At 43.2% G+C, this 27,217-nt stretch overlaps 1 protein-coding gene across 3 annotated transcripts in view; it reads left to right on the plus strand.

Annotated features, from left to right (window-relative positions):
• Positions 1–27,217, plus strand: part of INIP (INTS3 and NABP interacting protein) — a 39,246-nt gene that overhangs the window by 3,040 nt on the left and 8,989 nt on the right. Inside the window, exons 1-3 of one of the 3 annotated variants that reach the window (XM_006278127.3) lie at positions 12,933–13,035; positions 14,378–14,463; positions 24,765–24,867. In XM_006278127.3, coding sequence (XP_006278189.1) covers positions 14,439–14,463; positions 24,765–24,867 — 128 coding nt within the window. In that variant the 5' untranslated portion in view covers positions 12,933–13,035; positions 14,378–14,438. Of the gene's footprint in view, positions 1–12,932; positions 13,036–14,071; positions 14,201–14,377; positions 14,464–24,764; positions 24,868–27,217 lie in introns of those variants that run through there. The other 2 variants (XM_014596337.3, XM_019490730.2) reach the window with 2 other exon arrangements.

Consider the following 27,217-nt stretch of genomic DNA (forward strand, 5'->3'; position numbering starts at 1 on the left):
AGTTAGATTTGGGACTAAAGCATTAATGTGCTTTAACGTCTGCACATGTAGATGCTGGCCTATTCCCACTTACTGCGTAGTAACTTGACTGTGTCGGGGCCGAGGGGCTGTGGCCAGCAGCCCGGGCACGTGGGCCGGGGAAGTCGGCACAGCGGACTAGAATTAGGCACTGACGCATAGAGGTTGATTAAAGATTATTTTACTTACACCGTAGATGGTTGTGGTGCAGGCAGGAAAACTTGCTTGGTTACAGTTGTAGATAGAAGAAAAGAAGAAAACTCGAACTATGAGAGCTCTCTAAACCGATACGATAGTCCGTGCTGTGACTCTCAACGAGCGCGCAGGGCAGGGGTACGTCAGGGATTGTCTGGTGACGGGGAGAGATTCTTGATGGCTGATCAAGCCATCATTCGGTTCGAGATATACGTAGAAATCCATGAGATAATCGTGGACTCCTTGCCGGAATTCTCTCGGATTTCTCCAGGAATTCTCGGAATCGGGGTTCTCAGGATCCTCCTGAGATTCTCGGAGATCTCCGACTTGGGCAGAAACTGCTCAAGCCTCTTATATAGCTAGCAAGCCAATCGCTAGCCGCCACGTGGGAATAATTTAGAAACAGCCAATAATGGGACACAAATTTACATGCGAGCGGCGGGAACTCCTTTGCACCAGGGTTTTCTCTCTGCAGCTGAGAACTGCACTGTGCAAAGAAAGCTCCATGTGGCGGGAAATAATTCTGCAGTGCCGAAGCACACACACAATCATTGGGTCATGACAGACTGCACAGTAAATGCACATCTAGACATACCCACAGAGAAGAGATTGATTAATCCACAGGGCTGGTAGCATGAAAAATGCCAAGCTATTTGTCTTTGAATCATTAATATATAGGTGGAAATCATGGTCTGCTTTGAGCGGATCAAAAAACTACAACTGTCTGCTAAATTATTCTCTGTAAACTCTTTTAATTAGGTTAATAAAGTAGCACATTCTTGGCTGAAGACTGCTATTAGGCAAAACTCTTCCTAGTACAATCCCTTCAAAAATATTGCTGATGAGGCTCTGGATCCTGCAAGCATTTTTCCATGTTTAATTTTTCACGTGTGAGCAATATTCACTTAAATCAATGAGGCTACTCAAGGTCCTCACATAAGCAAGTGAGGTGTGGGGCCAATGTAAACACTCAGCAGTATAAATATAAGGACAGAAACACGCGGTCCATTCATTGGTCAAGGAAAATCTATTTTATGTAGGAAAAGCCATGAACACTAATTCCTACTATAAATAACTACTTATTATTATCCAACATACCCATAGTGGTAGCCTTCTCAGGCCCCAGTGAAGAACCAGACGTAGGTCTGCTGGCTACTGTGCAGTATATCTTGCTTGTTATGCTTTTAAACTCTATTTATCTAAGGAGGGGGGGGAAACCAAGGCAGGACATAAGGGATAAATTTATGAAGCATATTAATATACACTCCAGCTTCTTTTCCAAAAGATTTAAACTCCACACAGATGGTGTGGAAACCTTAACAGCAGCGGTCTCCAACCTTTTTAAGTAGGAGATCACCTTTGACATTTAAAAGCAACCCAAGATCTACTGTGTGCCACCACCTCCCCCCACCCAGCAGGTAAGGGGGGGGGGGGGGACAAATTGAGGCAGAGGGAGAAAAAATTATTTGGGGGTGTGCCTTCCCAGGAAGTAAGTCTGGCCCAGCCAGGGCCCCACTCAACTTACTGCTGCTCCTGCAGCGCTGTCCCTCATCACGGGGGGCCTCAACCTAGCTCCCACCTCTTCCCTCCCCTCCCCTCCCCCATGGAGTGACCTGCTGGGCTGGGACACATGCATGCATGCATGCGGGCACTCAGGCCCCCACCCCAGCCTCGGATCGACTCCAAGAGGCTCCGAGATCTACCAGAAGAGGCTCTGAGATCTACCGGTGGATCGAGATCCGCTGGTTGGTGACCACTGCTTTACAATCACCATCCAGGCAATTTGGCACGATTCAGGGGAAATAATTCCTTTCTAGCAACACAGAGGAAGGTATGTGCAACCTCGGATTTCACACCTGTATTGATAGAGGCTTGCTAGTTAGTCAGAAAGAAGCTCCTAGCATGCATTTTTTAACCTTTCTCCCTGAGTAGGTTTACCAATTCAAGGCCAATCTCCATATGAACCCTGTCAGGTAAACTTACATACAATGCCTTCAAAACTCACAGCCCTGGGCAAACTTGTGTTCTTGGTCACAGCTGGGTACAGTTGTATATGTATAAATGACAACAGCTTTTCTATCTACCTACTTGGGCATATTTTTATACACTCATCATCACTTTGGTACCTGAGCATCTGTTTTTTAAAGTGAAGCCATTCACTATTTTCCTGCACAGGGTTAAAACTCCAAGCCCAGTCATAGTGATGTATGTATCATTGTGAATGCAATATGTCCATGCAATGTGCTTTTCTGCCTCTGTTTACTAATTTCATTTCTCTAAGTTGCCTGGTCTATTTCTGCCTGAAGCTGATACATGTCATCCTTCCTTTTCTATCTGACACACACTACTTAGTCAAAAGGAGTCTGTTAAATCCAAACAGAATTTTAAAATAACAAATTGGATCACCACATGCAAGATACAGGAAGATTTATGTACTCCAGGATGTAAGCAGACCAAAATCTTGTTGGAAGAAGTTCAGAGGGAATTAATATGGGGCCTCCCTAATTCAGACAAATCAGCAAACCTAGCTATAACGAGACGTAGCTGAAAATCCTCCCCACATTTGCAGTATAATTAAATTAGATATTTTTCTATTTGTGCCATATCTGTTTGTCACTTTCTGTCCTTTGGGTGGAATTTCGTATTAGTTAGCTCTTGACATAGGAGATAAGCAGACTTATTTGCACAGGAGAAAATGCTTTGTTAAATGTATGCATTGCTAGCCTTAAGTAGAGCACAGGTTTTTGTTAGATAAGATTAAATGCAAAGTTACAAATGGATTTTTGTTCTTCTTTAAATGGGTAATTTAAAGTTGGACCTTTGACAAATAACTTTTAATTACATGCATTCCATAAAACTCATAGGTTTTATGTATTAGTATTTAGTAAGTTACCTAATGACCCGTTTTAAGTAGTTGTATTGTTATAGATGACTTGCAGATACTAAACACAGTATGGGTAACCTTAACTGCGTAAAAAGTATTGATAGGGACACCAAATTCATGAAGTTAACTTAAAAAGAACACAAGAGTTTCTTAAAAACAAAATATCTTGGTTCTTTTATTTTGTGGCCTTCTGGTGTCTGGATGCACAAAAGTCACATCTTCAAGCTTTCTGCTTTAACCACAAGAGCTAGACAAATTGTTTTTTAAATGAAAGCTGAGATTGTCATGTAATCACCAGGGATCCTGGTTTTCTCTGATTAAAAAATACCCCCAATTTTTGGATTAAAAAATATAATCCAAAATCCACATTTTTTCCAGCTATAGACTGGTATTTTATTTTAATCATGGAAAGATGTGGATTTGGGTTACTTTTTTTAATCCAAAAATTGGAGATTTTTTTTTTTTATCAGAGAAACCCAGGATCCCTGGTAATCACTGGACTCCTAGATTTGGAGTTTTAAGAAAAAAAGCAAAATACCACAAGGTTCACAATAAAACCACAAGAGTTGGCAACACACTATTTATTATATGCTTAATTGGAAGCACTTGAGAGCATTGAATGTTTTTAATCCAGGAAACTGAGAAGCCCACTGTTTATTTGGCACAAAACCAAAGGGGCAAAATATACATCTAGATTATGCTGCTAAAGTAAGGTAAAAGGGTTCATGCTTACATGGCACCTCAGTGATACCAGTGTATGTTTGTAACTGGGACATATGAATGCCTGGGTCTGCCCTTAAGAAAGCAAACCCAGGGAGGGACAACTAAGTGCTGCTGAACATAAGTGCATGTTTTATGTAGTTGGCAGTACTGAACTGTGGGGATCTCCATATTGCAGAAATTATTATTTCAAAGGCCTTTTTGTCATATTCTGTGTTCCATTCCTATAAATCAAATTAGTGTGGCATGAATTTGATTGTGAACATATGTAGAAAATATGTTCATTGCTGTTTTTTATTTTTAATTCACTTGGTGTTGGAGTTTGAGCAAGATTCAAAACTCAGCTGTAAAACACAATCACCTTGACAAAACACAGGACATTAAATGAAAATTAAATAATTCACATAACAAGTAACAAGAGAGCCTTGAATTCAATTTCTCTCTCTCAGTCTAAGTGAATTTGGAAAACCTGATAAATATGCCTAATAAAGTCCTAACAGTTTCTTTTGCTCCCATTATATCTATTGAAAACAAAGACAGAACAGAGAAGGTATGTTTGCACTGCTAGTTGGCTACATAAACAAAGGGATAGTTTTGGAATGCTTTTATGGGTTAAGAATTTCAAAGATGCAGTAAAGAATCCAATAACCTCAATAACTAATGCTGGAGGTAACAGTTTCAATTCTGTACCACTGAAAGAATATTCCTACAGGCTATTCATTTTCCTCTGGATTACAGAGGGACTGCTTTGCAAAGATGACAAGCAGAAAGGTTCTGCTAGAAGTTGTTTGTACAAGGCCAGTTCTTTACATGAACGTGTGCCCCTGGAGGCTGGGGGGGGGCACAGCAACCACCTGCAGGTAGAGGTGGTGGGGGCATGGTGGCAGCGAGCAGGGAGCTCCTGCAGGCAGCTGTGGTGGTGTCAGTGGCAGGGGTGGGCTGAGCGGGGAGCTCCTGCAGGCTGCCATGGCGGCGGGGAGGAGGGGGGTTGGTCGTGAGCTCCGACCAGCGGTTGGTCACCACCCGCAGACACAGCCAGCAGCAGCAGCGGCAGCCAGTGGCGATTGGGGACTGTCCATAGATGCTGCCAGTGGTGTCAGCGACTGGGGGGGTGGGGGGGTGACAAGTGGTGACCACCTACAGGTGCCACTGGCAGCATCTGCAGCACTTTTCACAGGGGGTGCACCACCAATCTTAGGGGGTACACATGCACCCGCATGCATCACCTATGCATTGTCAATGGTTCTTTACAAGGATGCACTATGAGGAAGCATTCCAGTTGATTCTCAGGCTAGGGACAGACATTCAAAAAGCCTGAGTATGAACTGAGTTAATCTTTGCAGGTTAGTCTAACCTGGCTGGGCAAATCCAGTTTGCAATCATACAGACATCCCCTCTGGACTGAAGAAATGCCAGCACATGCCTGCAGTGGCTCAGGCTAGAAGCTGGGGGGGAGCTAAAGTAGCCCTCCCTTCCCTTCCATAGTGCTGAGCTGAGGAAGGGTGTGGTTAGGCCCAGGCAGGATGCTCTGATTAGGGAGGGGTGTCCCATCCCCCGTAAGCAGCCCATCAGGGAGTTGATAACACAGTGATTATCACCCCTAACTCAGTGTTTATCAGCCCATTAAGAAAACAACAGCCTCTCTCCATTAATTGAAGCTCTTCTTAAACAGTTTTTCCAAGGAAGGAATGGAGGGACATTACCAGTTACCTGTTGATTATCTCCAAAAAGCCCTAAGCTGACACTGTCCTATCTGCCTTTTTCCTGTCTCCCACAGCACAGACTGTAGCCAGCATATGGTATGCTAGCTAATGCTGAGAGGTGTCTGTGTAAGGCAGGGGGAAATCCCTGCTTGAGCAGAGAGTGGTGAGGGGGTGGGTAGCAGAAGGAAGCCAGGCATACCCTGCTGTATGTGCAGTCTCTGTCGGAGCTGCAGCCAGGGAGCAGGGGGGGAGGACCAGCCCAGCTTTCTGGAGCAGAGAGCCCCACCCAGCCCAGAGAACATCCCGGGATGCTGGGAGACTCTGATTTAACATAAACCAGGAAAGGGTCTAGGGCAGACGTTGCATAAACCAGTTTGACCCAAACCAGTTAAGTCTGATACTACATTCAAGCAGGTTTATCTTAAACCAGTTTCAGCCATTTTTAAACTGGTTTATGTGCACTGAACTTCTGTTCTGTTACAGGTTTAAACCAGTTTCTGATCACTTAAACTGGCTTATGTGTAATGTCTGTCCCTGGTCATAGTTTTGGGCCCTTCTGCTTCGGAGAGCATGGAGACTGCATATCAGCCTGGCCTTTATGGAACAGAGATGTTCAGGGGTCATGGCTTTTCCTCTGTTCCTGCAGTCACCCTGGCCTGGATTCTGGCATGTCATGCACAGTGTATTCACACATCAGCCTGCATACTGCATCTAACACATTCATGTTGCCTATTCACACACAGAGGTGCACCTACTGGGCTAGATGCACTGTGCACTCACACTGCCCTGGAAGCTGCTTTTTCACACATTGAATATAATCACTGCCCCAAATGTTCCACCCACACACACAATCCAAGTACAGACATTCAAAAAAACCAAGACTGAATCATTTCAATCTTTGCGGATTAGTTTAACCTGCATAGATTGAATCAGAATGTGTTCACACACTGGCCTGGATGGGGCTCAAAGAGCCCTGAACTCCCTGGGTCAGCTCTGTTATGCCACACATTATGTGGCTGGATGCTCCAATTTGACATTTCAAAGGAAAGCATATATTAGATGGGTCACACATGTCTACAAGCAAATGAGTAATGATTGGCATTCACCTGTGAATACTAACATTTGTTCCAGCATTTCTTGAAAATCTGAAGATCAGTTCATACTAATAATAGAACCCTGGGACCGGATCCTGCCTTCTCCCTCAAACTCAGTTGTTTTAAATGGGGCTTCTTCACTTACTGGGTAGTTATAGGAATCATTACCTAACTGCACAGATCATCTCCTTCATTTTCATTTGCAGTCTGTGCTCCAGTTGGACTCCTGAAAATAATTGTCTCTTTCTTTGCATGGACACGTTTGTGCATCATTACCCTAGGCACATGCTTACAATACACCCTTTGAGAATTCTGCCTTACTCAGATAGGCTAAGGCTGTGTCTACATTACATAAGAGATCCTACTTCCATCCATTAGGTGCCTGTGTGCAATATTTTGATGCCTTGCTTGAGTCCCTGGAAAGCTGTTAATATGGCTTTTTTTTGGTAACAAGCCATCATCTTAGCTTTAACATTAAATCACAAAAAATGTGTGGGGAGACAGATGCACCTTTTGCATTAGTGCTTTTTTTAAGTACTCAACCAGGCTGGAATAGAATGACACTTGCATACCTAATAAGTTAAATGAGATCTGACCCTAGCTATCTGTAGCAAAAACTTCCCACTCTTGCAGCTCCAATGGTGGAAGCCCCAGTATAGACAAAGGTCAAATACAGCACTAAAAAGTCTGGTAGACCTGCGAGCCTTCTCGATAATATGCTGCTGTCATTGTCTTCACAAGTTAAGTAGAGTCAACATTAGCAAGACTGTGATTATTTTGGCAAAAACCCTACTGCAAAATTGAAAAATCAAATTCTGCACTTACATATACACAGAGAACTTGGGTGAAAGCTGTGTGTCCAGGAATAGGGGGAGCAGTATTTGAATCTTCATTTATTGCCAATCTAAATTCCAAAAAAGTTGCGCTTATACATATGTGTCTATGTACATAAGTGCACATACATATGTGTGTGTGCATGTGTGTGCATGTTTGTGTATGTATATGTGTGTGTGTGTGTGTGTATAAAATGTCAAGTTTAAAATATGCTGAAAGGGAGATGAGAGGTCAATAAAAATCACTGCAATCTCCAAAACTAGTTTTGCAGTAACACAACCTTTTGGTAAAAGGCTGCTTTTATCCGCAACAGGAATTGGAGAAATTACTATGAATCTTCCCCAATAATAATGGAAAAGTTCTTTCAGAATAGACAATTTGCTAGTCCAAGGTAGGCAGCATTATCCAGCAATGGTACGCAATCATCCTGTTCTGCAACTCCAGCAAGCCAGCATTTACTGCAAATATGTATTCACCATGGCAGATGGCATGACACCTACTCAGTGTGGGGATGAGTAGTCTCTCAATTATCTTCTGATGATAACGTCTCTTCTGATATATTTTCACTTCTATCTTTTACTTGTTGTTCAGAAGACAAGGTGTCAAATGTCTAATAGCTTATGAGACTGTGGAGGGAGACATTGGTAAAAGAAAAAGCTGAGGGTGAATTTATTTTCTAGAGGCAAGGTTTTTTTTGCATGATATCATTTATTGGACTAAGTGCCTAGTTGGGATAAATGTTAGACAAAGCTGTGGGGCACAAAGTGCCCTTCTTTAGGTCTGACCTTCTTTGCTTTGTACCCGAAAGCATGTCAAACATCTCTGCCAACTATAGTTGGTCCAATCAAGATATTACCCCCCAAAAACCTCACTTCTCTCATCATTCTTGGATGATTATGACTTCAACACCACTCCAATATTTCCTTGCTAGAACAGCCAGAGGAGCCCATGGCTTTACTGCTTTAGTGTATAAAGCATTAATAATTTTAACACTTAAATGTTTAGGACCTCACTGTAATGCACATTCCCTATAGTAAGGATAATGTACAGACAGAAGATTTTTGGAATGTATCCCTGACAGCTCTTCAAGGTCAGATAAAAACTCACTCTCCTTTTTTTATACTCTTCCCTTGACCATTTTCCTGGTCATCCACTTTTTTCTTGTGTTTCCTTTGTTCCATTTACACAGAGGCCTAGTATATGTGTACTTTGTAAACACATGCATACAGCTGGGTAGGAGTGTACATATATACAATTATTCAGAATTACATTTATGATGTATAATGTCATGACTTTAAGGCCCAGTGAATTATAAGCATCTATTTCAGAAGAGTGGCCACCTCCCTTCTCAGTGGAATGCAACTCCTGGCTTTTGCCCTGCAGACCTAGAAGATATTGGCCCTGATATTGGAATTTCTTCTATCTCTGTTCAACTGTATGCACAGGAGAGGTCATACTGAAGTCAATGGGGCTATTCATCTACATGCAAAATAAAGCAAATATGTGTAAGTCCTCACTGGATGAAAGCCCTTCAAGAAGTGATAGTTTATGTGAAGGCAATGCACGTAGTCCTGTGAAGGTAATAGGCATGTGATTGTGGAAACACATGATACACTTCAGTCAAGTAAGAAATGAATTTATCATGAACCTTCAAATTGCACTGTTGGACAGAGGGCAAGTAAAGCAACTGGCTTTCAAGGCAAAAGGTTATAAAAACGCCCCAATAAAATGTTCAATTTCTCTCTAAAACATCCCTAAAATAAGTTTTAGTTTGGTTTGGGGTTGTTTGTAATGTCCATAGCAAGCATAGATACAAGATGGTGTGTTTAGGATAACTTACATACAATGCCTGCAGATTTGTTATTCAAAAATCATAGATCTCTTCTAGACTTTTGCTGATAAACTTTTATAGCCCAGTAAGCCATTCTGAATCTCATAATCTATTTGCCAAATAAGATGCAAACCATGGATACAAAATTTTCCTAAACTGCATTTCAACTTCTCCACTTGGCACAAACAGCATGGAAAAGGTAAAATGTGTGTTGCTGGCTGAAACATTGAAGCTAATTATAAAGCATTATATCTCATTTAACTCCTTTCTGTTTGTGTGTTTAGTGAGGTATCCTGCTTTGCTAACTATATATATAAATGGATAGTCTGAAATACACAACTAGACTCAGCACATGGATAGCTTGGGAAGATTTCCCAGGTCAAACACAAACACAGACTTTTCTGAATTCAATATTTTATAATTTTTTTTTAGCTGATAGATAAATGGTGTGTTTTCTAGTTCTCTAATTAGTTACAGTGAGGCTAAAAACATAAGATACATGAGCATAAAATTTAAAGAAACTTGAAGATTCAAATATATTAAGGTTTAGACCCAATACACAATTTTCAAGTCGTATGTTTGTTCATGTGTGTATACATACACACACACATAACATAGAAGGAAATTAATTCAGTGAGAACAGAGAATCTTTCCAAAACTGATGATAATTTCAATAGCAGCTATAGGGTATTTCTTTACAGCCACACTAAGTACTATCTTGGTGGGTGATGCTCATTACAGTTATGGAGAATGTTTGATCTAGATTTTGGATATAAGCAACTATTTAAGTACGCAACTCTATATAATTCTATGTAAGTAATTCAATATAAATAATTCTATATAAGTAAAGGAAGGACATAAGATAAGGTAACAATCAAAGGCAAAAGAAGCAAGTATTTCTCAGGTCCCAGTAAAAACAAAAGTTTGGCTGACAAAGGAGGAGAAAACAGATTGCTAAACAAAGAGGGGTTAGGGCAGGAGTGAGCAATTTTTTTGGGCAGAGGGCAGCTTACTGAGTTTTGGCAAGCTGTTGAGGGCTGCATAGGTAGCTCCACCCCTTGACAGCTGCCCTGCCCCCTGGTCCCTATCTTGTGACTGGAAGTCCTGCCCCCCAACCCCTGATCTTCGCTACCAGAAGTCCACCCCCCTTGTGCGCCAGAAGTACTCCTTTCAGCAAGGGGGTTTACCATCTCGGAACCAGAAAAATACCAATTACATTCTAAAAAGTGAACATTTAGAACATTAATTAATTTGATTTCAGAAAATATTTTTGTCCTGGTTTACGTGTGTCTGTGTAGTGTACATAGAGGTGATTGTATACAATAGCTTAAAATAAAGTCTTACTCTTGTATATTGTGGGGGGTGGGTATAGGTTTGTGGGGGGCTGTGGGTGTGTGCATGTGGGATGTGGGGGAGTCCGTGGATGTGTGGGGGGTGGATAGGTGTGGAGGCGTGGGTGTGGGATGAGGGAGTATGTAGGTGTGTGTGTGGATATGTGGGGTGTGGGTGGGTATGGAGTTTGTGGGGGTTGTGTGTGGGGGGAGGGTGGCTAGGGTGTGTGATATATAGTATTATAAAGTCTGATATCTGGTAATATAGGAAATGGTTTTGGTTCTATCAAAGATGTATTTGATACTTGCTATTGTAATTTATTTTCTAGACTTCAATTTTCCACCTCTGATTTAAATGCAACATATCTTTCTCCTTAAACTGTTGTCCCTCAAAAAGTAGAGCAAAATCTTAAATTGTCCACATGGCATCTATTTGAAATGTTATTTTACCATACAAAAGCAGTGCTTTAAGTTGCCAATATTTATGCTTATAATGTTTTGCCAGAAACCACTTATTCTTGAGAGATATTAAGTAAGCAAACCTGCATGCATTAGGGATCATGGTACAGATCGCACTATTGCTGATTTTAGTCTGATTTTAGTCTGATGGGTTCAAAAGTCCCAAATAAAGCTGTAGGTGACTTTTTATTTCTAATGATTAATACTAACGTGAAGAAAAATGTCCTAAAAGAGGATGTGTTTGTTTGTAAAGCTGTCACTTGGTGCTTCAAAACTAAGTGCTTTCCAGCATAGGTGTATGGTGCCTTTAGAAAATTCAGGAAATGTAGTTTTTCCTGCAGTGCTCCTATTCAGGTTTCACAGTGAGGATTAAAGTTGAGAGACCTCTTCTGTTTCTTCTGACACATTTCCCACATTTTAAATGGATTGGCATGCCCAAACACCTGTTAGAACCTGTGATTTTTGTGCTTTGCTACAAATTGATCTGGCATTCAGAACACACACATGCATGCGCACCATTCCCAACCACTTTGAATAGGCATACAACCTAGATCAGTGATGCTCAACCTTTTCCCCTAGTGGGCCAGATAGGCAGTGCCTGGTCTGGTTGCGAGCCGGATGGTGGTTCTGATTTAGTACCTGGGGCCAGTGGGCCAGCCATTATCTGGCCAGATGGAGTGGATTGGCAGGCAGCCCAGCATGAGCCCAGGCCCACAGTGGGGAGGGAAGGGAAGGGGGCTTCACGGGGCCCCAGGCACTGGATTGGGAAGGAGGTGCATCCTGGCTCTAACTGGGTTTGGAAATTTGGCGGGGGGAGGATGGCATTATTAATGGCCACCATTCCCCCACCACTAAATTTCCTGACCCAGGGGGAGTCCCACAGGCCAGATGCAATAGCTCTGTGAGCTGCATTTGGCCTCCGGGCCGGAGGTTGAGCTCCCCTGACCTAAATCAGTGATTCTCAACCTTTTGGAGACTCAAGGCAGCCCTTGGAAGATGCCAGCTCTCTGTTTTCACCTTGTTAACGACAAGAAAACAAGACGGAGCCAAGAGCTCCAAAAGTCCACTTCCTGCCTCAGGACTTGTCACCCTGGGGGCTTCCAGGGGGAAACTCTGGGTTTCTACTGTGAATCGAGTTAGCAGCTTCACTGTGCTCACATGCCCCAGACCTGGCAGCACCCTGCGGAGGGTCTCAAGGCCTGGCTGCGCCCCCCGGGCCTGCCCTAGGCAGCCAAGTGTCAAAAAATAAAGTTCAAGAGCAGTAAGCAGAGTCTGGGCAAATCCTTCACCCTGGCTGTAAATATTCAATAACGCCTCAATATCTCCATGCCTGGGCACCCACGGTCCCGGGGTATTTGCAGGCGCCACAATTAGCAAGGATCCTGGTTTTCTCTGATTACAAAAAAAATCCCCAATTTTTGGATTTAAAAAAGTAACCCAAAATCCACATTTTTCCATGATTAAAATGAAACACCATTGTGTGTGTACATATTAATTTTAGTGGTGTTTCATTTTAATCACAGAAAAGAGTGGATTTGGGGTTACCTTTTTAAATCTGAAAATGAGGGATTTTTTTTTATCAGAGAAAACCAGAATCCCTGCTGCAGAGCCAGGCTTGTCCATGTCCCTGCACAGCTGGGGGCGGCCCCTAGGGCACTCACAGACTCGCCCCATTGGACCGTCTTAGCCTGTAAGAGCAGGTCAACTCAGCCCCGCCCCTCCCCGTTGCCGAGATACAAGCCCCGCCTCCGCACCGCACGCTCGGCAGGTGGCGCTAGAGAGCCGTCAGTAAGAGACTCCGGCCCCGCGTCTACCTTGGCGGCGTTGATTGGCTCTCGCGCCTGCCTGTCAAAGCAGGGGGGGCGCGTGCTCTGGCGGAGCGATGACGTAGTTTTCCAGCGCCCTGGGGAAACAGCCGCGGCAGAATAGGTGTCGCATGCGTTGTGCGTCATGAGCGGGGTGTGGGGTGAGTTTAATCTCGTTCGGGGGGCTCCAACTCAGCAGCTGGGGTGGATGCGGCGGGTGGAAGAGTCCAACTCTGCCGCCGGGGGGGGGCGCACCCCTCTTTGAGGGGCGCCTGTAAGGGGGAGGAGAAAGAGTCCGACTTGTCGGGTCGATGTGAGTGAGAAGTAGGAGAGGCGAGGGGGACGAGCCCATTCGTGCCGCTGTTGAGGGAGAAATGCGGGGGTGGTGGGGAATGGAAGAGTCAGTCCCTGCAGCTAGAGGTGGAAACGGGGGCGGGAGAAGGAGTGGGAGAGGCCACTTCTGCAGTGACACGGGGAGAACTTGGAAGAGTCCATCCGTGCGGTTGGGACGTGAGGGAATAGGGAAGGAAGGGGAAGACTCCACTTGCAGCTATGGGGGAGCTTGGAAGAGTCTATCTCTGCAGTTAGGAGGGGGGAAGCACAGCAGGGAGGGAGCTGTCCCCCTGGGGTGGGTGAGGGGTACACAGCCTGGCTTAGGTGGGGGATGGGAAGGGCCTGCCATGCCCTGCCCCTGCAGCGCCTGGAGGTGGGAATCACACCCCTGCCCCCCCCCCCCCCACAGCTCTGTGTCTGCACTACCACACCACTTGTTACTCTGGCAGGCAGCCGCCTCCCAGGCCCTTCATCTGTCGCTGTGCCAGGTGATGAGCTCCAAAGGGAGGGTTTGCAGAATCAGTCCCCTGTGTAATAAACCCTCTGGTGCCAAGCTGCAGTCCACCTGCCCATGGGCAGGCAGCAGTTGGGGACTGAGCATGTTGCATGAGCTATCGCAGCTCACGTGAGCTGTCATAAAATGTCCTGAATGTGTTTGATAGCATATAAGCACAATACTACCTGGCTCTGAATGAACACCCAAGCTAAAGCCACGGGCTCTGGTGCTCGTAGATAACTGGAGCTGAGCGATGTCTCTGCGAGTCTTGCTGTGGCCTTCACTGGACACGCAATTGCATCTCAAGTGACAGAGTGAAACAGTGATTTTGGGTGCCTGAGAAGGGTGGTGGCTGAACTAGGGACTTGTTTTACTGTACAAATGACAGGTGAAGCTTAACAACACAAATCTCTAGCCCCATTTAATAAAATCAGAACTTTGTTGTAAACAGAGAAGATGCAAGTGGGACAAAAATGCATAACGTTCAACCTTTTCAGGTAATGTCATCAAAAAACCAATGGATTTGAACTGTGTAGCAATAGGTAATTCAACATGGTGATGAATTCATGTATCAGACTGGGACGATTGGAACTGATAGTTTGTATTAAGTAGGAAAGTTGGGATTTGAAATTCAAAAGAGTACATTAACCTTTTATGTTGTATCTGTTTTGCAGATTTTCATAGATTTAAGAATTGTAACCGCCATTGAAAAAAACTAAGGCTGCAAGTAACACAATGGCAGCAAACCCTCCAGCACAAGGTACGTTTTAAATAGAGCAGATTCTTTATCTTTTCCCCACCAAACTACAAATGCTGTGACTTCATTATGCACATGACTGAAATCTTGCCCCCTTCAAAGTCCCTGAGGCCTGTGTTTCCCCCTATAACTACAGATTAAGGAGAAACAATGTTTTTCATGTTGTGGGGGGGGGAGGGAGCACTTTTGGAAACAGAAATTCTTTTTCAAGGATTATAGTTTTGAAAATAGAAGATAGACTTCAGGATTAGATTATTGATTCTTGTTTGGATTTCTAAAATAGTGATAACAGTTACATTGGGACCACCAAATTAGTACATATTTCTTCAAATTCAGATCCTAAAAGGAGGTGTAAATTGTAACCATGGTAATATATTAACTCTTTGAAATGTGTTTCACTAATTTTTCTACTCCAAAGAACTGAATTTGGCTTCCGGCTGTCAAGCCGAGGATATATTAAAAGTCCAAGATGCTCAGTACTGTGAGTGAGAGCAAAAGTACCAAAGGGGTTTTAGCTGTCAAGAACAGATTGCAAATGATGACTGTGACTTTTTATCTACAATAAAAAGGCAGCACAAAAATTAATGCTAACAGCGGACCCGATTATCTTGTGAGGTCCCTTCCAGCCCTTACAGTCTATGAACATGCTTTTGTTGTTTACGTTATAATAGTCTTAGAGTATGGGAACAGGAACAAGTTTGTGGGAAGTAAGCTAGAGTGTGAACTTCAGAGAAAAGTGACTGATGTGCTGTTAATGCAGGTTAGTTTCTCATGTGAAAGTGGGGTAGAATGTCTATCATATATCAATGATCGCAGAGGAATAACATGCCCATAGGCAATTACTGCAGAGTAGCTGACACGCTATAAGATTGTGTCCTAGCTTACCTGGCTGTAACTTGTTCCCAAGTCTGTGCCCTTAATTGTGTATATGCCAGCATACTGAGGTGAGAACTTGATATGCAAAGCACTCTTCACTTGCCCATATCCCCACTACTGTAAATCTTACTGTGTGAGGAACTTTATGCTTAATCTCACAGATCTACTTTCCTGCAATAAATGCTTGCAATACTGGACCTTTAAATACAGAAATTGCTTTGCCTGCCAATGATATGCAGCTATTTCTGATGTAGAATTTAAGCACAAACTGTATTGAATATGAAAGAGAAGACTCTTACCCCCAACAGATAGAATTTTTTTGGTGGGGCAGAATTAAATAGGAAAACCCTGTTTGGACGTTTGCAGTAGGATTGAGAGGAAGGCCCATCGGCTTCAGATTGGGTTTTGCTTGGGCAGACCCTTTGAAGAATATGCACCTTAACCAGAATCCCTTTTTAATGTTTTTCTAGCCTTGTCTTTGTCTATGAAGACTGGTTGAAGTTCATTATAGACATTAACCTGCTCCAGTACTGAATTCAAGGCTGCTGTTTCTAAATATTTTAATGATAATTAATAGATTTTCTCTTTTGTGCCTCCTTTTCCCCCAAAGTTCTGGCAGTTGATAACTTAACAAATCACTGCAGTTTTCCTGGAGTACTCCCTAAAGAATTACTCAAGGGACTGAATTACCATTTTGAAATAATTTAAAAAACGTTTTAAAAATCCTCTTAACTTTTAAGCAACTGAGATAGAGTTGGGAAATGTGGGGGACAGAAGTGAAGAAATGGGGAATTATGCATTTCAGCAGTATTCCTTAGTCTGCCTGGTCTACTTAACCTAGCTGCAAGCCAGTAACAAGTGACAGATCCGCCAAATGCTGCTTGATTACCAGGCCCACCAAACAGGAAAAATATCGGTGCTGTTCAAGCAATCTATTCTTTGATTCCTTCCTGTCCTAGTGTAAGACTTTTTCAAAATGAAATAGAAGGTTTGTGCACAAGTAACAATAATATATAAGATTGTGGATTCCCACTTATATACATATACTGGATAAGTGCATAAATGGCTTAATTGCATTACACTGTGTGAGTCCCAACTTGTTGCCCATTACTTACATTGTAGCAATCATTGATTATTGCATATGGGTTAAGTTCATAAACTGCTTAGGTATATAGCATCTTTCAGTCCTTCCTCCCACTCCATTTGCTTTGTAATTTAATTGTACTCCAGTTAACTGCATACTATTTACTAACCAACTCTACCTTGTGACTAAGTGCACTCTGTTTAACTGTTCCAGAAACACTGAAGGGAAGCAGCTGTCAAACGGCTGCTATTTGAAGCCTTGAAAATGACAGGAGCTAATCAGTTTTAAGGCTGCTCTCCCCTCATTTTCACGATTTCTAAAAGCAGCCTCTAAGTTGACTCTGGGGCTGTGTCCAGACAAGCACAGCAGTGTGGTATGTGGCACTGCAGACACGTCCATACCTATCTGGACACACACAGCTGGATGCTCCCCTCCTCCGCGGTCTCCTCCCCACTCCTCCAGCCCCCTGCCTCCTACTTACTGGCACGGAGTACGTGTCCAGCTCCTTGCAGCGGCACATGGGGCCTACCCGAATCTCTCCAAAGTTTTTTTAATCTTTTCCGAATCTACTCGGAGAGCTTCGAATTGATTTGGACCCTTTTATTGGTCTCCCGATTCAATTCAGATTCAGGCCAAATTTCCTTCAAATCGAATCAGCACCCGAAGCTCTGCACAGCCCTAGTGTTCAGCTCCTAACAGTTTGGGACTCAAATAGCAAAGTTTAAGATTTAGCTAAAGAGGCTTATTTTAGTTTAGTTTCATTGAAACATATTATAAAACACTCCTTTTATTATTGTTCCAAAGATGAGATGTGTAGGAGTACTGTGAATGAAAGCCCTACTTCAAGGTTTTTATACAATGTAGCACTCATTGAAATTTTATAGTGTTTTTCAAAAAAGAAAAAGATTTTTGATAGGAAGAACAAGGTCCTCAGGAAAAATTTGCAAGCTACTGAGGGGCACTAACCCACTCCCTCCCCCACAAACTCTTAAACCAAAGAAGCAAGTCAACTGAATGGTTGGCGATATATGATAAAACATTCCTAACCATTTGTCACATGTTAATAGGACTGCTGCTTGTAATATATGTTTGCACACAACTAAGAGCAAAGCAGGCATGTATTGTGTATGACAGTGTCATTGGTTTTATTCCAAGTGTGATCTTCCTAGGATGAGAATTAGGATGGTGGTGACCACGCAATAGCTGTGTTCAGAAAATCATTCTTTCTCTAATCCCCACTTGAGAAAAATGGGAGAGAGATCTTTCACATGTTTCTCTGACAAGGCTAAATGTTGCCTGCCAACATGCAAAATAGTTCTGAAACCTAATAATTCAGCTTTTATAGTGTTAGAGTGATATTCTAATTGTGATAGTCTAGGAGAGAGTGACTGGTATTTGAAAGCTTGTCTTACTTTATTCCATCCATGCATTTGGTCCAATAAAAAATATCACCCCAAAAACATCCTTGCCATCAGCTTTTGTGGCAGTGACATTGACCCAAATGTATAATTTTCAGTGTTCTGTTATTCAGTTTCCATTAGGTGCTTTTTAAATCTCTACTAGCTGGTGTCTATCATCTTAGCTTAAAAATGAGCATGTTAGCAAAATACAGCCTGAACAGGTGAATTTTATATTCGCTGAAATAAGTGTATTGAAAAAATATTGCTGGTTTGCACTCAGTGATGTAATCAAGAAGGGGAATCATCTAGAAATTGTACAGCTCCTCGAGATAAATCGGAGTTCAAATGCAAAACCTAGCATTTGAGAGCAATAGTGAATCTCTGATGTTCCCCAGTGGACTTTATATCCATAAAGCAATGAACAGATTATATTCATCTATATGTGGTCATAGTCAGGAGGGACAGATAAAATATGTATACATCCTTTAATAATTCACATGTAATTTATTGAGTTACCAGCATTCATTTTGCTTAACTGTTGCAGGACATGTGACAACATAGAATGTAAATGCTTATAAAAATATTGATATCTAATAAGCTGCTGTCTCATGTTCGTGATCCCAGTTGTCATAAGTAAGATAGGGCAAAATAGACAATTATTCTCTTGTTTTGGTTTTGTGCTTATAAGTGCTTTGGATTCTGTTGCCTCCAAATATAATGAAGATCATCATTATGATAATGTGTATTTCAATAAAGGATTGCTTTGAAAAGCTTTCTGAATTAAGCCAGCAGAACAAAGAATGCAACGGCAGCATGTGCTAATAGTTTGAGACTTGGGCGTGCAGTATATACCTATCCCCAGGGTCAAGGTACATTTCCCCCTGAGAAATGGCTATAGTAGTTGGATCCTGAGGTTCCATTTTCCTTGCACTGCAGTATGTTCTTTTGTTTTTTTCCAGGCCATATGTGCTCTGATTACAAATAAATGTTTTTCTAACTGCCAGTTCTGCTATATCAGCCTGAGCTCTTAAAGTCAGGGTGCATTCATTATTTCCTACTTGCACATCAGCACCTCGTATAAAAAGTTCTATGCACCGAGTTAGGCCACCAGTTAAATTTATGCAGTCTGTCAGAGGGGCCTTAGGCTCTACAAGGATTACCCATGTAAACTGTTGCTTCTGCCATCCTACCTCTTCCTGTAAAGCTCCCCTGGGATAAAGGGGTCATGGCCATTATGGGAGAAGAGGTCTCGGGGAAAGCAGACTAGAGCTTGTAATGCAACCCCTGCTATTCTCTCTGCTTTAGACCCTAGAGCCAGAGGGGTCTGTAGAAATTATGAACTTATTGCCTTAGTAAAAAGCTGACACCTCTCTGACATATCAACAGAGCTACTGGGAAATGAAGCCTCTCTTGCTTTCCATGTCAGTATTCTTGGTTTTTGAAAGAGAACAGAGAAATAGAAGTAGTATTAACAGAAAACAAGCACCCTTGCTGCAAAACTACACAACAGCAGGTTGTGCTGACTTAATCTACTGGAAGTTGTGGGCAACCAAATCCAGCTTCTGTATTTATTAGTGTAAGCTGTTACCTAGTTTTGAGAGAGATATCTCTGTGTGTTAGAAAGAACTTACTTGAAAGTCTGGATCATTTCCTCCTTTTTTGGGTAAGGAAGGAAAGGGGAGGAATAGGGGGAAGAAATTTAAGCTATATCTACCTTTTCATTACAGATTTACAGAAGTCCTTGCATTTTTTTTCTTTCCACTATTATACAAGCCTGCAAGATAGATAGATAATATTGGAAGAAAATGTTTCTACATATTAGTGAGTTCTAAATTAACAGCCATTCAAAGAAAAAGATTCTTCCTTTCTTTCTCATGCCCTGGTGACAAGGTATGTAGCAGAATTTGCAGGGTAAAGGTAGCAGGGCACTATGTTCTCAGTATAGTAACTGGAATTCATCAGGAATTTAATCTGAGCTGGTTGCATTCATATTTGTAAAGTGCATCCCTTGGTCTCAGAATGCGTAGCTTGCTGGCAAAGCCTCCTTCATCTTGGCCTTAGAAAAATCATGGGTAGCTATTCATTCCTATATCAGAAAATATTTCTCTCTATCTAAACCAGGGGTAGGCAAAACATGGCTTGCAGGCTGGATCCAGCCCATGTAAGGACTTTGTCTAGCCCCTGGGAAATCCCTTGGTCCCACCTGGCCCAGGCTCCATCCATCCTGTAACGTGTCCTGCTGCCCCCTGGGCACAGCACAGCTGGGGCAGCTCCATAGCTGGATTGCCTTTCAAGGCAGCCCAGGTGGCAGCAGCTCCTTCCATCGCTGGCCCCAACCCTGTGGTATTGGCAGGGACCCGCATGTATAGCCCCTCCCCCAGCACGCCCCACATCTGCTCCAGACTTGACCCAGTGGAGCAGACCAGCTCCAGACCAGCTGGAAGCTGTGCACACAGCCCCGATCATGACCCTGCCCACCCTTTGCCTGCTCCAGACTGCTTTCCGACACTGAGCAGCAGGGCAGCTGGGCAGAAGCTGCATCTCGGTGTGGGGGAAAAGCAGGCCCTCCCCTTTGCCACTCACCACTGGGCGTTTCTTGCTGCAGTCGCCCAAAGCTCACACCCAGGCTGCCCTGCTGCTCCTCTCTGCTGTCACTACTGCCCCACGGGCGGCCCAGAGGCAACAGTGGCAGAGAGGAATAGGCAGGGCAGCCCAGGTGTGGGCTTCCAGCGGCTGCAGCACAAAGGGCCTGGCAGTGGCAAAGGGGAGGGGCTGCTTTTCCCCCCACACCAAGCTGCAGCTTCTGCCTGGCTGCTGCTGCTCCCCAGAACTACCTGTGTGGCCCATGGGCCCAAATAATTGCCCACCCCAGATCTAAACCATATTTGACTGAGCTTCTGTGGTGATAGGCTCCATATAAATCCTTATAAACAAATGACATCAAGCACAGTGCAGGCTGATTACCTTTGTAGTGTATCTTTTATTATCACTCCAGTCATGATGTTTTCTGGAGGAGTCAAACATAAAGCGTGTGCATTTTGGATTTTAAAGGTACAGTAATAGATACTGTTTGGATAAGATGCATGTTAATCTAATACAGGAGTCAGTTTGAAATTGTGAACAGACACATCACACTTTCTAGATCAGTGGTCTCCAACCGGTTGATCATGATCAACTGGTCAATTGGGGAGCCTCTGACAGGCGATCTCAGTTGCGGGGGCTAAGTCTGGGGGTTTGTCCTGGGGGGAGGGGAGGGCTCCTGCCGCTGCATGCGCCCCAGGCAGGCATGGGAAGCATGTGCCCCCGCATCTGCATGGGGGGAGGTGGGCTGCAGCTGAGGGCTGGGGCCAGGGCTGCACCAGGCTCCTCCTAGCGGGGGGTGGGGGCGCTGGGCTGGGCTGCACTCGGGGCAGGCGACAGTGGTGCTGCTGCCACCCCAAAATTCACCGTAGCCCCCCCGACCTCCCATCCAAGTGCCACCACTGCCTGCCCCGAGCGCAGCCCAGCCCAGTGCCTCCCTGCCAGGAAGAGCCCGACACAGCCCAGTCCACAGGTGCAGCCCGCCTCCCCGCACGCATACCAGGGGGCACACGCCCCCCATGCCTCCTGGGGTGAGTGCAGCAGCAAGAGCTGCCCTCCCCTTCCCACATAATAATTTCAGACCCTCCAAATAATTTTTTCTTCCTCTGCCTATGCCCCATCACCTCCGTCAGGGTGTGTGCAGAGATGGGAGCCCTGCCCTGCATGCCTGGATGAAACACCTAGACTCCAACCCTCCCTCAGCCTGGCCTGGCCAGTGCCCCACTCCCTCCCTCACCACAGGGGCCTCGATCTGCGCCCCCCCCCCCCCCCCGACTGACCTGCTGGGCAGGATGGGGTGGGGGGAAGCAGTAGGTCCTGGGTTGTCCTTTACTTCAAAAAGTTATCTTCACCTTAAAAAGGTTGGAGACCCCTGTTCTAGATGATCTGCTTCCTTTGCTAGACTGTAAATATTATTCCTGAATCTCTCAAATGTAAGAAACTCTCAAAACATAAAGGACAGTAGATGCCATGACTCCACTTATTTTGGGAATACATATACAGGAAAGAATTAAAATGTGAATTAATGAATTTCAACTGAAGTGCAGAGAAAATGGCACGAAATGAGTTATTTGCATCCAAACACAATCAAATGTGACCAGTTGAGTTCTTGAAGGGGATTTGAGAACAATTGACCCTGCAGTTCAGAGGTGCTTGTGTGTATTTTACTAAAAGTAACACATGATTCAAGGGCAGGAAGACAATAAGGACAGTAGTCATTATTTATCTAATTATTATTTAGAACAGAGTTTCTCCATAGTAATTATTCTTTTTTATTGAATCGGATGAACAGGGGATTATGGTATAGAGCAGCAGTAGAGAATTTATCTCATGCAGCCACTGTAAATACATTGGAAACAATGCTGATGTTTCCCATAAGAGAGTTTCTCCTTATCCTATGTAGCAGCACACGTGCCACCGTCCTCGGCTGCTGTTATATTGAAACATTGCATTCACAAAGGGAAAGACTTGCATTTCAGTGTGAAATGACTTTTTTTTTAATACATTGGGGATGGATAGGGCAGGAGCTGGGTGGAAATAAAAGGGCCTGAGCACTCTGTGGGTGTGTGGAGGTATGTATGTGTTTACTGAGTAGCAACTGTGCTGCAATAAACCAGCTGCTGGATTCCCTATATGAGGAGATTCTGTAGCAGTGCTTCCCAAACTTTTCCTCAGCATGACCCCATTTTAGGGTGGCCATCACAGAGGACAGTCTGGTTGTCCTCTGTCTTTTATTGATACGAAACCCAACGCCTTTCTCTTGAAGAGAAAAATAGAGGACATAAAGGCATTGTGTTTCGTATCAATAAAAGACAGAGGACAACCAAACTGTCCTCTGTGATGGCCACCCTACTATGAGTCCATTTCCTCAGCATGGCCCCCTTAGTCCCAACCCACAGAGCCCCCGAGGGGAAGACAGCAGGGTGGGGAGCCCCAAGCCTGCAGCAAGCAGCCTGCATCCTCCCCCTGCTGTCTTCCCCTCGGGGGCTCTGTGACCCAGCACACAGGATGCAGCACAGGAGGGAGGGAGCATTGCGCTACCAAGCTGAGGTGCCCCCTGCTCACCGGGCAGCAGCGTGGGCACAACTCTGTGCCACCACCGCTGCTGTGTCTCGCCTTGGCAGCCATGGTGGTGCAGCACTCCCTCTCACAATGGTCCCTACCCGTTAGGCCACAGAGGCGGCTCCTGCCCCAGAGCAGGTCCAGCTTGGCTGCAGCGTGGGTGCAACCCCATTGTGGGCACAGAAATCTTAGGGGGCATGTTTATCACGACCCCATCCACTCCTGTTGTGACCCCATTTGGGGACCACTGCTCTGTAGTATGGTAGGAGTTCACTGAGAGTCATTTTTGTAGGTACCCCCACCCACCTCAGTTGTGCTATGTGTGGTTGCTTGGGCAGCAGTGGGGGTGCTTCCTTACCTGATACGTTCAGTAGTAGCAAAGCAATTTTGGAAGTAGAGGGATGATGAACCTTTGAACATGAATGTGTACATAAGTCCTATAACATTTCTACATTAACATACATAAAATTAGTGTATTTTTTAAAGATGATAAAATAGAAGATAAAGAAATAATGGCTATGTAAGACAGCCTTTTTTCTGTGTGTCCCAGCCTTTCTCTTGGTTCATTCTGCCTTTTGAACCCTTCTCTCCTCCAAAAATCCCCTTCTGCTCCCTAAAAACATTAAAAAACCCAGATAACAGCAACATTGTCCGTTTAGTTCTACACAGGACAAGCTAGTTCCAATATCCTGCTTTGCAGTCATGCTTATAAGTCCCTGAACAGATTGGAAATAGATGGGGAGGAGGGAGAGAGCATGTTAAGACAGAGTGCATTTACACGTGAATATTAATGTAATGCAATAAACTGTGGTGCAGTTCATACTGGAGTTTATTGACTGCAGCACATTGACCTGGGGTGGCTCAGTCCCAGCTGGCAAGAGTCCCAGGGGGTCAGCCTGCCAGCCTAGGACTGCTCCGACCCTGTTCAGTGTGCTGCAGAGGGGCTGGCTGGGGCACAAGGGTGCTATAGTGCAGGGCTAGCCAGCAGGAAGCCCCCCCACTATGGAACCTCATGCCCCAGCCAGCCCTGATCAGCATTTACACATGCATTGTGGTAGGGTACATACCTCTGCCATAGGATAGTATTTGTATCTGGCAGTACTGACCTACGGCGGAGTTAATTAGTTTATTCTGGCCTAATAGCTCTGGAGACATTTTACTGCAGAACTAATTAGTCTACTCCACAGTAAAGGTCTTGTGTACATGCACCCACAGAATAGTAAAATAGAGATCCACTAGAGTAGAGAATTTTGTCCTGTATAAATGTTTATTGACACTATGTCTTATCTTTTGCTTATAATTCAGGGATTGGAGGGGAAACCAATTTTCATCATAGTTCACAGGTTTTAACTGAATAGGACAAAATTCACTCTCTGAATACAACCATCCCTTGTTATCATAGGTGCAACCATATCCTTTTCTAAAGAATCTGGTAAATTTACTTAGTCTCCTAACACTGTCAAGAAGCCAGATATTTGAATGCACATATCTTGGCTCAGCACTAATACTGGTTCCTGAAGGGAAGTGGGGTGAGGGGGTGGTAGAGGGAGACTGGAGATGATAGACTATATTTTAAAACATATTAATATGTATGATATCTTTAGGAAGCTATTTCATGTTGTAAAATGAGGAGAGGAAAAATAAAACCTATTTATTAATAGCCTTTCAGATTGGTGCAAAGCTTTGAAGATTAGCATATTCATCATAATGTCATATTGTGCAGAGACTTTAATTCTGTAAGGTTATAGGTGGCTCATAGAAATAAAGCAAATCTCTCTAATAATTTTTCTCATTCTCCCCAGGTTTTCAGAATAAAAATAGGGTTGCAATTTTGGCAGAACTAGACAAGGAGAAGAGAAAGTTACTTATGCAAAACCAGTCATCCACAAATCATCCTGGAGCCAGGTACTTTATGTTCATATACCTCTTTGGACAACATGTCTTAGATCAAAATATTTTTAAAGGTTAAATGTTGATTTCTATGGATCACCCATAACACAAGAACAAAACATTTAAAAGTGTGTGCTTGAGACTCCTCAACCCCTAGCATAAGAGTGACATTGCAAACCTTGTGATCATATTTGTTCATTTTCTTTATGGATTTTAAATCTTGAGCTGCATTTTTCCATTTGAGAGAATTACACAAGCTTCAGGAGTCTTAAGCATCTTGTAAAGGAGAGCCAGGGAGCATGGGCCCAGAAAATGTTCAATTATTGAGCTTATCTGCTGTTTCTTGCTTTACAAGAGCACCCTTTTAAAGTTAGATAGAAAAACACAGATGTAGGTAGTCTGTTATGATTAGGAATATTCAAAAAATATTCACAGAACAGTTATAGCTGGAGAATATAGGCATGCTACAGAACATGCCTGATCCCCTCTGGAATTGCCTTATTAGAAGAAGCTAAGGCCAGTTTTTTATGTTGGAAAAGACTGGTGATTACAAAACCCTGCAGTTTTTTTATCTAGAGACGACTCTGTACCATAAACTAGTCCTATAAATCTGGCCTGCCTTGCTTATCCTGGCCACCAAGAGCAAGAACAAGGTGTCATGCCACATTGTGGCTATAACAATATTCTCAGCAAGGGTCATAGTCTACAAAAGGTCTAGATCTTACGATCTCTAAAAAGAATGTTATGAAGAGCCTTTGCTTCAGTAAAGAGCTAAATAAACTGCTTATTCTCTCTTTTGAGGGGTATTCAGCATATTGGGGCTAGGGACAGAAATTGCATGTAAACCAATGAGTGATTAGAAACTGGTTCAAATATGTAACACAACAGAAGTTCAGTGTACATAATCAACTATCAAAATGGCTGAAACTGGTTTAAAATAAGCCTGGATGGACATAGTATCAGACCTAACTGATTTAAGTTAAATTGGTTTATTGAACTTCTTTACCAGATCCCCTCCAGATTCAAGTTAACTCACAGTTCCCCAATATCAGGGTGGTTAAAAATATATATTTTTTAAATGTTGATATTTTTTTAAATCAGGAGGTTTTCTTTTTAAAAAAAATTAAATTGGATTTTTTAACTTTAAATTAGATTTTTTTTATAAGATGCTTTTTTGAAAAAAATAAACTTCTATAAAGATAATTTAAATTTAATAGATGTTAAAGTTCAAAGATCTCACTGTGGGATAGGGATAATAACTTCTAATTATATACTATTTGAGACAATATATTCATGTAACCTTTTTATAAATTTTATAAATAGGTCACAACAGGGCTGGACTATATTAGGGTCCCAATCTTATGGGGTTTCCAGAGGCTCTTATATAGATTAGTAAAGATTAAAGAAATTAATTCTACCCAATGGGACTCAGTGCTCAGTCTAGAAGATCCCATTAAGTGTCTCTGATGCATGGTTTCAGTTCTCAAGCTCTGGATTTGTGTCTCCAGAGATTTTAGGCAGACAAGGTTCTTTGGGTAGATGTGATGTCTTTTATTAGACCAGCTAAATTATTGGAAAAATTGTTCTTTGCCAGCTTTTGGGCACAAATGCCCTTCTTCAGGCATAAGGAGAATTTGTTGTCTCCAGAGATAATATCCTTGTTAACAGGAGTATATGGAGCTGAGAGATAACGGACCTGATTATTAGCCCTGTTGTCTCTCTCTGCAAGTTTGTGTAGAGACAGCCAAGCCCTTACCTTTCTCTAAAAGTGCAGTTTCAAGAAGTTAAATGAATAAAGGATATCAAACAACAGGAATGCACTTTTGTATGATTAAAATGAAGGCATCTTGACCAGATATTTAAATCGTGTGGCTGCATTTCTGGATTCAAAAGTAAATAAATGTCTACTCACTTGCTTATCATTTCAATCTATGCAGCTTAGACTAACTTGCAAAGATTGAATCGATTCAGCCTTGGGCTTTTGACTATACTTAGCCTAAAAGTCACAATGTTAAAAGGCTTTTTGGACTTGGTTCCACTTATATTTTCATAATTGACTCCAAACCCAATAGCGTTTAAAATAGGTACTTTTCACGGAAGGAGAAATAGAATCATTCAGATTAATTTTTGCAGTCCTTGATTCCTGGTGACAGCATTGCCTGTTCTCACAGTTCTTGTGGGTGATTTCCACCCCTTCCTCTCCGATCTTTTATAGATCCAGCTCCTGGAGAGCCCAACTTGTAAAAACCAGAAGCAAGTATATAGCTCTGAAGCTTATAAAGAAGGGAAAGGAAAGGAGGGGGAAAATCAGGAAAATCTCAATCCAGCTTAGCCTAAAGTCTCAAAAAAAATACAAGGTAGAGTG

Source organism: Alligator mississippiensis, chromosome 3 (genome assembly GCF_030867095.1).
Source record: "Alligator mississippiensis isolate rAllMis1 chromosome 3, rAllMis1, whole genome shotgun sequence".
Classification (NCBI taxonomy): domain Eukaryota; kingdom Metazoa; phylum Chordata; order Crocodylia; family Alligatoridae; genus Alligator; species Alligator mississippiensis.